Source organism: Embiotoca jacksoni, unplaced genomic scaffold (genome assembly GCF_022577435.1).
Source record: "Embiotoca jacksoni isolate LCO1_2020_lvr unplaced genomic scaffold, fEmbJac1.0.p SCAF_1, whole genome shotgun sequence".
NCBI lineage: Eukaryota > Metazoa > Chordata > Actinopteri > Embiotocidae > Embiotoca > Embiotoca jacksoni.
Window position 1 is genome coordinate 14,013,125 of NW_027185229.1, and position 13,109 is coordinate 14,026,233.

Below are 13,109 nucleotides of genomic sequence, written 5' to 3' on the forward strand. Positions count from 1 at the left end.
TCATCCCCCCCAGCATCGACCTCATATCTTCAATTCAATTTATCAGGACACTTTTTTTTTTTTTTACAGAAAAAAAAAAAAAAAAAAAAAAATCCAGTCAACATAATCCAGGCAGTTTACATACACAGCACTATTTTGTGATGTATAAACGTATTATGATGGATATAATTGGATAATATGCTGGAGAAGTTGGACATGACAGTAGGAGGTAAACCACTTCCCTTTTTGAAGTTAAACGTATTCCAGTAAAGTGCAGATGAATTGACTATCTCTTTATGGGTTAAGGTCAGTGTCTGTGCTGGGAACTCACTTACCTACATTTATGGCCCATCCTCGGTCAATAGCCAGTTTTCCTGCCTGTGGAAGACAATATTTCTACTCAGTATTTAACATTAACCTAGAAAAATGTAGAAATGACCCTTTCACAGCAAATCACCCAGTTTACATATCGAAAATGACCTTTTACAAACAGTTCACATAATGCAACAACGATCATCAATGAACTTTTGCTGTCACAACCAATTGGTTCAAGTCTATTAAAAAACATGAATAAAAATGAGTAACATGTCTCATTTAGACAACAACAGACATTAAACTATCACCGACAGACGTCTTTGAAGATTTTTCTTGAGTTGCTATTGGGTTTGAAGGGAATTGAATCACACGTTTTAATCTGAAGGCATTTTTTCATTTCCTCATGTCCCTTTGGTGGTTTGACCTTTCCCCTTGTAAATCTCTCCGCTCCACTGAAATTTCACCACTGCTGTATAATTAAAAGGCGACACGTTTTAGGGAGAGACCTGATAGCCGAGTGATTAGGGTGCATTCCACATGACTCTTGAGCAGCTTTAGCCAGTTCCAGGCTGGACAAATCTTTACTGCATGTCATTCCCCTACTCCCCTCTCCCTCATTTCCTGGAAATCTCCATTGTCACTATCAAAATCGATCCTGTCACTGTCCAGATACAACAAAGTGGAGCACAGCTTTTGATATAGCTCACTGTGGAAGCCAAATTAATACTTCAAGAAAGAGTCTAAAGCTTTGGGAAACAACTTCCCCCCCCCCCCCCCCCTTTCTGTCAGAGAGAGAGAGAGAGATGAGAAGATCAACATCGCTCTCTTGACTGTGCAGTAAGCACTAAGCTGATGTCACAATGCCATTAGCCTGCCTTATTATAACCAGGGGGAGACAGCTAGCCTGGCTCTGTCTAAAGTGAAAAACAACACCCTCCACTACCTCCAAGCTCTGTTTTCTGGCCACAAACTGTGTTCCACTATTAATGCATTTTTATAAACATAGTCTGACTCATCGGTTGTAAAATGTTGGTAAAACCTGCCATTGGCCGACTATTTCCGTCTTCACTCTCTCTTAGCCTTCTGCCATCTGCGTGTTATTACTCTGCTCCAGGCAGTAACACACTGAAAATGACAAGTTATGATGCGGATTTGGATCGTGCAAGAAGGCACGCCTGTTCAGTTTGTTTCTGTCTTTTGCTGCGATTTAGCAATTTTTGTGCCACGGTTTGCTTCTCCAAATGTTCCACCAAAACAAGTCCGTAAAAATGCGTGAAACAGAACATGAGACCAAACCAAAATGGAAAAAGAGGTACCTGCCGTTAGCTCGGCTGGTGCATCGAGCCTTGTACATTCGGACACTTTTCAGAACTCAACCTTTACTTTTTATTTTAGATCTGGGAGGTGCAGCTGTCAACTTGACAGCTGTCTGTCTCTTTCTTTCTGTGCGCACCACTGATGCCAATTGCAGAGTTAAAACCTACTTGAAAAGTCGCTAAATGCCACGAGGTGATGTCACGCGGTGCTATGGCTCTCGGTGCTTACATGTACTGCGTCTTAATACAGTAAAGTTGTTCCTGTAATTGTTTTTAAATGTCCTTTTCTTTTGCCTGATTTGATGCTTTTAATGGTTTTATGTGAAGCACTTTGAATCGCCTTGTTGTTGAAATGTGCTATACAAATAAACTATCCTTGCCTTTTAATGTTTTTTTCTTCTTGTATTCAGACAATGATACAAGTAAGATGCAGTCCAGTAAGACTACATGTTGACCAGCAGACACTTCCAAAAAATATTTCCAGGCTGCTGCTCTGAAATGATAAAATTCTCACTTTATAACTGCGATGTCGTGTGATAAAAACATAAACATATTTTAAAGACAATGCCTTAGCTATCATTTCAGCTATATTTACATGTAGAATGATCACTCAGAGAGAAAGTTAATAGCAGCAAAATATCTTTCAGCTTCTCTGCCACACAGGGTATACAGAGAGAGAGGTGCGTCTCTCTCGGACGTTCTGGTGACACTCTATGGAAAATGACAAAGGTTTGTCCAAAATAAAAAAAAAAATTTTAAAAAAAAATCACTGGATATGTCATTAGGTGTTTAAAAAAAAAAAGTTGCTAAGAGGTCTGAAAAGTCAATAAATCTCATGACTAAGTTGCCAAGATAGGAAAACTATGCATCAGAAGTTCTAATATGCAATATGTAAGGAGACAGGATTATCATTTCTGACAATCACATCAATAGGCTATGAATATGAAAGACTGAAATGGCACGCAGACAAATTTAAGCAGCAGTTGTTTTCAAAGAAATAACGTAACGTGCAGTAAAGGGAAGCTGTCTATAGGGATGGGGGCTGCTGCAACTACCACACCCCAACTTCCAACGTCTTTGCACATCTATTTTTAGGTACCAATGCAAGTGAAAAACTTGCAGTGTAGAGCCTATGTATATATATATATATATATATATCACCATGATATGATTTCACTTGCTCCTACATCAACAGAAATTTAGGAATGCCAGTTGAAGTTAGAGACAGGACACATTGACTCTGTGCATTATTACCAAATACGTCAAAATTGTACCCTTATGCCTCAACTGATAATACAACCAAAACCTGTGCTCACCAAGCATATGTGGCGAGCCCACTGTGGCGCAGTAGAACTGGGCCACCATATAAACCACTGTTCATGAAGAAACGGTTCCATCCTGCAATTCTTCCTAAAATCACAAACTGTCCTTTAAACATTTCTGCGCTTGTAAATGTCCAATAAACAAGACATTGTGAAAACATTCATTATCGACATACTGTAAAGCATTCTCTCTTTTCACACTTAAAACAACGCCAGTGACTACATTACCCTAAATGCTAAATTACTATTGTAAATGCAAATGTAGTTAAATGCTGAAGCACACATTTACCCATAGAATAATAGTGTAATAAGCATATTTCCACTTTCCCTTAGGGAATCCGTATATAGCCCTACTGTATGTTAATCTTCTCCTTGAAAAAAAATAGAGACAAGCAGTGTTTGTCTCTCAGGCTCATCAATTTAATCTGGATGTGCATGGTTATGCATGAGGAAGGTGATATTTCGGGCTGGTCGCTCCACCGGTTCATCCTTTTAGGAAACCATTGAAGGCTTATCTATTACACTTCACAAATAAAGGACATTCTTGAGAATGAAGTCACACAACCTCTGAACCACTACATTGTTCTCACGGTTTGATGAACAAAATACAATCAGGCACATGATGAACAGGTTTTTTTTTTCTTTCTTTTTTTTAAACACGATTTGTTACACGCACAGTGGCAGCTTTTTCCTTTCAAAGGCAGGTCAGTATTTCTGTCTTGGGTGAAAAGAAGAAAGAAAAAGAAACACTGATCTGTCATGTATGTCCCTCTCTATATAACGGTCCACGAGATTTCACCACAGCCCTCTTATGTCATCTGCACAACTCCATCAACCAGCAGGCCCAGAATGCATTTCTTTGAGTGAAACGATAAGTATGATATAATTTGTAATTACAGTATATCAAACATATGCACTGAGGACCACACGCCTTGTCTGCATATTACTGATCAGCTATTGCACATCCAAGTCATCAGCCATAGTCAAGAATTTAATGTGACCTGAACCTGGATGAGCGGATCACTGAAAAATAAAATAAAAATTCATTAAAGTTCAGGATTAGTGGATGATCTTTCAAGCTGCAGTAAATCCCAGCAGTGACGGTGTTTCCGACTAATCTGATGGTGACAACTGGTAACGACGCTTGGTGTCGGTATGCTGTGGTTGCAGACACCGCTCACCGCTGGCGGAGTTTATGTTCGTAAAATGCCGACCGTACTACCTTCCGGGGGAGAAAACTAAAACACATTGTCATCAAAAGACTAAAATTGAATCAAAATCAGGTGAAAATTTTAACACTGGTCTTCTAACAGACTGCATTTCCATGGAAGTCATTTGTCCTCAGCAGGTGATGAGCTTTTCCTTCACAGGACTAAACCTTGTGTTAATTCCTTATCGCCAAACACCGAGCCTGGACATGAAGGTAATGCACAGTTTCTAAAGGTTAACTTAACGATGTGAATGTTTCTTGTGCTGTATATTAAATGTCATCTCTGAACTCAGGCAACAAAATAAATAGCGCTTGTCGAAGCACAGTTTTTCATGAAAGATGAAGCGGTCTATGGTGGGCAACAGGCCAGTAGATTAAATGAATTCTACAGACCTCAACACTATACTATCATCGCAGTGATCGATGTGCTGGACTGACGCAGATTTATAGAGGTGCTGCTGCCCCGGACTGCTCCGGGGGATGAAAGACAGTCCCACTGTCGTATTCATTGTTGTTTTTATTTTTTAAATTGGAAATCCAGACACCAAGAGCAATGTGTCCACTAATGTCAGTTACAGAAGTCCTCATTCAGGTTGTTGTGGAACTGCATTTAAAATCTGTATTCGATGCCGTATTATTTCATCTGTAATGCAGGGTTTATGCTGGGAGCTCTGATCTGTATTCACCTGCAGTGCTTGTATTGTTTCATAAATATAACAGAGATAGTAGTGGATGACATCAGTATTAGTGGCCCATCATTTCTATTTCCTCCTCTGGAAAATGAGGGTGGGTAGTAGGAAGATGTGCAGAATATGTGAATATTATCAGCTACCAACACAAACTCATGTGAAGAGGAAATGTGGCTGTCGGATACCTACCATTATTGTTCCTCCTGTCTGGGTCCGCAAAGGCCTCAACACCTTCCGCTGCACCAGGAAATTAGGCAGAAACATGAGAGGTGGGATTTCGGTGATTGTTGCCACCACCAGCGACCACTGCATAGAAACAGAATTGTGTTTTAATATGGAGATGCTTTTCTCTGTCACGACTCTATCACAAGGCAAACAAAAGCACAAGACCTCAATTGACTGAAAAGCACAGAAAGCCAATCAGGAGGTAGAAGAAAAAAAACAAACAAAAAAACAACGTGTGCCCAGCAGAGTTTGGATATAAAGGTGCAGAAAAGCTGACTAAAGACAATGCTGCCATCTGGCTCAGCCTTGAGCCTCGACTCTCACATGAAAACAGGACAGCGCAGGAGAATGGAAATCCACAGCAGAGTGCTGAGGTGCCTCTCTTGAGCCCTCCATGCTTTGGCTAAGCATGCAATGGGGGAAAGTGAGAGAATAAATGCAAAGTCTTTGAATATGACGGAACTGCTGTTGTCGGCTCTACATTCCCTGTAGCAGATACTGAGAGATTCATCCGAGTATGAGATCCACAAACGACTGCTGCTTCCCAAATCCACCACTTGAAGGTGAAACAAATGTGGAACCAATCAACTTCTCAGCCGGATCAATTAAAAGCACAAAAACTCCCGCTGACACGAAAGACTCAGAGAGGTGCCATCATCTGAATATGCATAACATCATGAAGCGGCACGGTGGCACAGTGGTTAGCGCTGTGGCCTCACAGTTCAAACGTTTCTGTGTGGATTTTGCATGTTCTCCCTGTGCCTGTGGATTTTCCCCGAGTTCTTCCCACAGACATGCGTGTTGGGTTAATTGGTGATTTTAAATTGGCCCATAAGTGTGCATGCGAGTTTGATAGTTTCTTTGTTCAGTCCTGGGATGGATTGCCGACCTGCCCGGGGCGTACCCCACCTTGGCCTAACCCAAATTCAGCTGGGGGTCAACTCCAGCTCTACCCGTGACTCTGTTCAGGATAAATTGGGTGTATGTAGTGGATGGATGGATGGATGATGAGGACTGGTTCCTTTACAGAATTCTCATTTTTCGTTGAAAACTTTCTGCGCTCTCCTGTTACCTCCTGTGTTCAAATATGTGAAAAATGTGTTAACATTAAGCAGAGAAAATCCAAGGCAACCAACTGTTTGGTTTGGCTCACAGTCATACTATCATCAAATGGGAACAGAGAGTAACATTCTTCTTTAGTGAGAATTACATTTAAATGGTGATGGATCCCTCTGCTTCTCAGTACTTCTGCATGTGATACACGGAGAAGAGACAAGAAAAACATATGAAGAGATGCGGAACTGTAGTGATGATGCCACGCTGTCATGACAGATGCTCTGCAGGTTGACAGTATGGAGGGTAAACAAAGCTACCTTTAGTCTGTTCAGGTAGCGTTTGGTGTGAACCACCAACAGATCCTCCTCAGTAGCTTCGCGGGCTTCCACGATGTCCCCATCTGTGATGAACTGCTCCTCTGCACACGGTGAAATAGGTCAAATAGGCTTGAGAATGCTACATGACACATGGACAGTAAAAACAGTTCGACAGAGAACACTAAACAGTAGCACAGGAATTGTTACAACTTTGGTGGTGCACATGTAATTGGAAACGTTGGGAAATCCAATAAGTGGTGATACAAGTTGCTCATGAACAAAAACGAATTTATTTGAACACAAGTCTCAAAAATAACTCCATGAAAAGGTTTGTGAGTGCATGATGCATGCATCATAAACTTCTGTACATTTATATATAAACTTTTTTGGTTCCCTTGCGGTCAAGTGGACTCAAGTGGAGGTATGGGATCGAGAAAATATACAATTTAGAGGTATATCATTCATATTTCGATACGTTCACTGAAAAACAGCATGCAAATTACAATTACATGAGGACAAAAAAAATGTATTTTCTTAAACGTAACGGTACAATTAATCATGGTTCTGTGATGCTTATGTGAGAAGTTATTAAGCATAAAACAGGGGTATGTAAAATCAAGCACAAGTTGTCCCAAAGCAGCTGCTGCAGAGAGGGTTAATGTGATTCTAATGCCACAAAGAGTATAGTTTGGAATTTTAGCGTCACTTCATTTATTATGCTATTTCTGAATAATGTCATCTGTTCTATTGCAAGACTGTTTGTTGCTTTCTTTGACAACTGAAACACGGGTGGTCCAAAGACAGCACATAACTTTGAATGTTACACCGAGGGCTCATTAAAATCGACGTCCTTTGTATGATTCTCTAATAATGCTGAGTAAATCTGCAATACCCTCCTCTTTTTCTCCAATTACTGCAAGGCTAAATTTAGAAAATCCAAGGTTTTCCTCTGTCAGCAGACACTGAGGTTAAGATTTGCACTCTTAACTTCTGAAAGTTTTGTGAATTCGTTAAGCTGTGCGTGACACTTTCTACAGCACAGACGAGCCACGGTGCGATCTGACGACAGCGTGGTGTGAAGTGGTGCCAGTTATCCAGCGACTGTTTTCCCCGTGGCCTCGAAACCCGCGCTGGGCCTCGTCTACCGTCCCTGCACAAGCTCCCACGGGGAGGTTTCTCTAATTATCTATGCTCTATTGCGCTGCCTTTCCCCGCTCCAGCAACAACACCTCACCCCTTCACTCTCTCATCTTTGTTCTTTACCTCATCCTTGCTTCTCTGATCCACTCCGATTCCACATACATTCGCTCGGGGTGTCCTCTCCATATGCCAGTGTTTTGCACGCCCTTACCTTTCAAGAAGTGAATGACTTTCCCCCACTTCCCCGCATCAAATGGATGGAGCTTTTCAAGGCCCATGAAGGTGATGTTGTAGTCTGGGTGGTACACGATGGGCAGACATGTTCGAGGGATGCTGGTGTACAAATCAGTTATGTGACAGCTAAAAGAGGAAAGTCGAAAATGTGATCAGCACAATAACACTGCTTTTCATTTAGCCTAAATGAGGTGATTTCCAAGTGGCTGAAGCACTATTGAAAGTGCCACGCTGTTTGTTTGCATCTCTTACCTCCCTTTCCCTTCATTATCTTCTTTGCGAGACATGTTTTCCAGGCATTGCTATTTGGGGAAAAAAAATCTTTCCCAAGGGAAACTCTGGGGGAGGGAAAAAGAAAACTACTAGCTGACAGTGAAATTCCCACACCAACTATCAGTCTCAGAACATAAATAATTCTGACTAAAAGAGGAGAAGAACTTCCACAACGTAAATGTTTCATTTTCACAACTTAGGAAATAATAGACTATCAACGTCATTACACAAAACAAAAACGGGAGAATTACAAACTGGATGAACCACATCCGTCATCTCTCGCGCATGCGCAATGACGTGTGTACATTTCCACAGACGCAACGGCATAAGGAAATGTTCCATCGGACATACAGAGCCGTCCAACGTGTGTGTGTGTGTGTGTGCGCTCTCCTCTTTCGGGGTTAAATACAGCTCCTTTTTTTTTTTTTAAGCCGCTAAGGGAGATGCCGTTAACACAGCCGCTGCACGAAACAGCCAGAAACTATTTCAGGGGACAGAAACTAGTAACCGCTGATGAGACTCACCTGCTACTCTTATGTGGAATAACGCAGGTCACCGAACAGCTGCGAGAAATAAACAGCCACCGAGTGGTGCTTTCGGTGTCCGTCCTCCCCAACCGGGTTTATCTTGGCCTGTTTGTCTCGAGTTATCTAACAGAAACAAACACAAAAAAAAAAATGTATTTTCTTCACAGCGTTTCTTGGACGCGGCTTTTCCCCTCCTGCTATGGCGCAACGATACGTACGTCAAATGCGTGCGGGGCACGTCGGTTACGCTGTTGGCGTACACGGAGATTTAAAGCAAAACAAACGTTGTAATCTCTAATGAGCTTCTGCTGTCTACATTATTCATGAAATAATTTGACTAATATGAACATTTGAGAAAAACTTGGTTGTGCATCGTCCATTGTGCATTTTATATCGATGCAGTCAAAACGGTTTCTTAATTGGCCTATTATTATGATGATTTAGTAAAACAGTGTTTTGTGACTTGGCAGTGGGTTGATATAAATTGTAGCACAAACAATGTAACCGATAAACCAGCTTTTCAATGCACCTAAATGTCTTCGCTGTACCCTTTCATACGGTCTATGAACAGGCCTGTACATCATGCCTCACCTGTTATTTGGACATTAAGCGAATGTGACATTATTTATTCTTTAATGTCTTTGACTCTTTTGCAGTATGATTTACAGTAGCCTGTTATTGTTGTATGCCGCAGTTTGAATTGTTTCCCTTAAACCAAAATTAAAGATCTTACACTCCAAGACTTATTTTATGAACACAAAAGGTTGATTTCTCTCAATTTGTTTTTCACAAATTTGTTAATATCTGTGTTAGTGACCATATTACCTTTGTCAAAATGATCCATCTACTTGACAAGTTTGTCACATCAGGATGTTGATTAAACGGCATTATTATTGCACAGGTCTGCATTTTACTGTTCAAAATAATAAATCAAATTTTATTGATGGCAATTTCACTGCGCGGAGATGAGTTTCTAAGGCCCGTTGTCGTACCATTCATCCGCCACCATCGTCTCATGTTGCAGCAAGACTCCATGTTGCAAGGATCTGTACAGAATTTAGGAAGCTTAAAATATGCCCGCTTTTGCATGGCCTGCATACTCACCAGTTATATTACCTATTGTGCATATTTAAAAAAGGCAAAACCTGTGAAATAATCATGCTGTGTAATCAGCATCTTGTGCTAAACCTGTCAGGTGAGTGGGTTTATATGGCAAAACTACACTTAGGTTACCTAATTTTAATTAAAAGACTTTTTAAGGAAGCCAAATCATGTGTGTAATTATAATACATTGTTTCATGCATGCCTTCTGACTTTTTCTATTAGCAGTACAGCGCATATTTAATATAGGCTAATGATGTGTATTGTAATCATAGTTATTTTAACACCTAATTAACTAATTGAATTATCTTGTATACTATTGTTCTCTCCCATTCACACACAAAACACTTTCACAGGCTACTGTCCTTTTCCCAATTAATTCCACAAAAAAAACCTTCCACCTAAGCACTGCACTGAGTGTTCCCCCAAGGGATGAATCGAGTTGAATCTTTTCTAATCTTAGTATGTGTGATAATGTGGAGTTCAGCAAAATAAGTCCCTGAAAGGCTGTTGATTTGTCTGTTGTGCCACACAGCAACATACATTTACACACCACAGCTTTCACCACTATGCAGTCCCTCCAGGAAATCGCAGTCTTGCACAATAATTCATGCAAATTAAAGCAATATCTGCAATATTTGCAATTTGGCCAAATTCCCGCAATTTTTCCGTGAAAAATGTCGTCAACAGAAACTCCCCTTAAAGTATTAAAGCATAAAGAGGCCTTTCAAAAAAAAAAAAAACTTGCTTTCTTAACAAAATAACTGATCATTTTTTTGTGTATACAGAATGTATTGAATTTATATTAAGTAAACATCATCTAAAGCTCTTATTTTGACAACAGCACATGCCTTTGTATTCTATGTTACAGATTGTCTGTTTTGTAAAACTACGTCACATTTATGTTTGTTTTTTTTGCAACTTTGAGCCCCAAGGTTACTAAAGCTAGTGTTAGAAAACTACATTTGTTTCTTTCTATTTCAAGTACAACTAGTGCTTGAAAATTATGGTTTTTGTTCTTCATTTGCAATAATTTCCAATTTCTACAAAAACGTACTTAAAACTCCACATATTATGTAGCAATTTTTGAGAATATCCGCCGCAGAATCAAGAATTTGCGATCGAAATTATCACAAAAAAACACCTACCTTAGTGTAGGCTACTGTAAATAATAACACGAGTCTTTAATCCAGCCTTTGGCAACTGAAGAGGCAGACATCTTGAAGTAGCATTATATGTTAATATAGGACTCTGACCTATCCATTAGACCAACAGTCTGAGAATATTCAGTTAATCTCCTGTTTATAGTATTTGACAGTGGGATTACAGTGATCCTAATTTGGCCTGTGATGTATTTTAAACTCATGTTTATTACCTACAGTGTGGTTTGAGTATACTGCTTACAGTTTACATCAAGGGTCTCCAACTTTATTTCCTGAGACCTACCTCATAAGATGTTTTTGTTTTTTTTTACATAGCTGAGCTCCACCAAACCAGCTGAATAAGTTAATTTTATTTGAACAACAACAAATTGAGACTCGGCACACACACAATCAAACGGTAGCTACTGATTGGAGACCCCAGAGAGACAATAGAGGTCAGTGTTGATTGTCTGACCCGGGGGGACAGATTCCAAAGTGCACAACCTGACAAATGTTAAAGAAAAATACATGGTTGCGCTCCTGACCTGATGGCCTTCGTCGGTTTCCGACAATGATTTTCTTCCCGTCTAAAAAGGTCAATGCCTCTTAAAATGCCTTTCCCAGATCATTGCTCTATTACCGTAGACTTTCTGAAGCATATCAAGGGTCTCCGTTCCCTATTTCCTGAATTTGACCCAAAACTTGACCTCGCTCAAGTTTCAGGTCCATTGTGAAATCGCAAATGCGCACGCACCATGGTCAGAAAAACGTGTGGAACTCGGGTACCGATGTTGATCAAGCAGTGTAGCCTGTAATACTTAGTGACATAAGTCATTGATTCCCCTTGATCCATACACTGAGTCGCTCTTAGTTCTTGTACAACAGAAGCAGTTGGAAAATGTTTGACCACACCATGTATGTTTCCAGCTACCGCCACCACGTGTGGTAAAGATGCATTTAGAGGAAATATGCAATTTATTTTTTTGTAATCTCAAGAAAACTGCTTGATGTGGCTGTTTGGTCTAGGGGTATGGTTCTCCCACGAAGAGTGAAAGGTATGTTCAAATACATTTTCAGCATGCCTTTAAAATGTTTGAATTGTTTAAAATAAGAAGCGTGAACTACGGGATGTATTCTGTCCTCAGAGTAAGTGTCAGACCACACTTTGACAGATAGCGAACATACTCTTGTATAGAGAGTCAGACGAAGAAGTAAAGTTAAATGAACCTTTACTGTTTTTTTCTTCTACTCACGTACAATAATCTTTTTTGTAAAGCTGAAATAAGAGACAAAATAAATCAATTAATAAAATATGTCAAAATAAACTTGCATATTTTTCTCTTTGTTGTATAACACAGAATTAAACACTACACTAAATCACCTTCCCTTTCAACAAACAAGGCATGGCTTAATTATTAACATTTTGCTGAGTCATCACAATGACACACCCTAACTTAGTTGCTGAAATACTAGCTCCATAAAAACATCCCTCTCTATGTTAACACTTATGTTTAAACATTCAATAAACAATACAGTTCAGCACACATGATATTTTGGTACTCACAAGCATTGCTTTTCAAGGCACTCAATGTAGGAAAGACAGATGATTAACTGCCCACATGTGATCCCTCCCTTCTGCTCCCAGCTGGAATCATTGCTCTGGCCACATCATGTGACCCTATTGACCAATAAATGAAAAGAAGACTTCTTCTACTGAAACTAACTGCAATAACACATGCAACCATCAGGGGCATAAATTAAAATAATCTAAACATCAACTCACTATACAGAACAGGATCTGTTGGGGTTATGGTGGTGTCCCTTCTATGTGCCTGATGTACTAAATTCTATCTTGTTGGCCAATCAGCCTTACCTCTAAGTACTACTTCATGCCACTGAGTCAAATCAAGTATGCTAGGAGACTTTATCATAAGGCTGCCCCATCCCAGTACTATGCCAAGTCTACATGACGTAGTGCAGACAGGAGTAATACATTTAGCCACATTGGCCATGTTACTAACCTCGTAGGCCAGTTGTTTTCAACTGGTGGGTGTATCCAAGTGTTGTGCAAACGCAACTGGAATCAAAGTTCTTAAAGACATTTTAACACTCATAAGACAGCCTTATTCAGTTTATACAGACTCGAGGGGAGATCCAGGCTCTTGCAGGGTCATTTATAACTTGAGAGAACTGGATTTCACGTGTCCCATAGCCTATATTTGACACATTGTGAGCCCACTGCACAACTGTGCTTCTGTTTGTA

The 13,109-nt window shown here is 40.1% G+C and overlaps 1 protein-coding gene across 2 annotated transcripts in view; it reads right to left on the reverse strand.

The window, feature by feature from the left end:
- The window catches only part of hdac11 (histone deacetylase 11), a 32,060-nt gene extending 19,592 nt beyond the window's left edge, over positions 1 to 12,468 (reverse strand). Inside the window, exons 1-7 of one of the 2 annotated variants that reach the window (XM_069177658.1) lie at positions 12,411 to 12,468; positions 8,601 to 8,726; positions 8,056 to 8,141; positions 7,781 to 7,929; positions 6,430 to 6,530; positions 5,021 to 5,137; positions 315 to 357 (exon numbers count right to left, since the gene is read on the reverse strand). In XM_069177658.1, coding sequence (XP_069033759.1) covers positions 315 to 357; positions 5,021 to 5,137; positions 6,430 to 6,530; positions 7,781 to 7,929; positions 8,056 to 8,090 — 445 coding nt within the window. In that variant the 5' untranslated portion in view covers positions 8,091 to 8,141; positions 8,601 to 8,726; positions 12,411 to 12,468. Of the gene's footprint in view, positions 1 to 314; positions 358 to 5,020; positions 5,138 to 6,429; positions 6,531 to 7,780; positions 7,930 to 8,055; positions 8,142 to 8,600; positions 8,811 to 12,410 lie in introns of those variants that run through there. The other variant, XM_069177570.1, reaches the window with a different exon arrangement.
- Between the last annotated feature and the right edge of the window lie 641 nt (positions 12,469 to 13,109).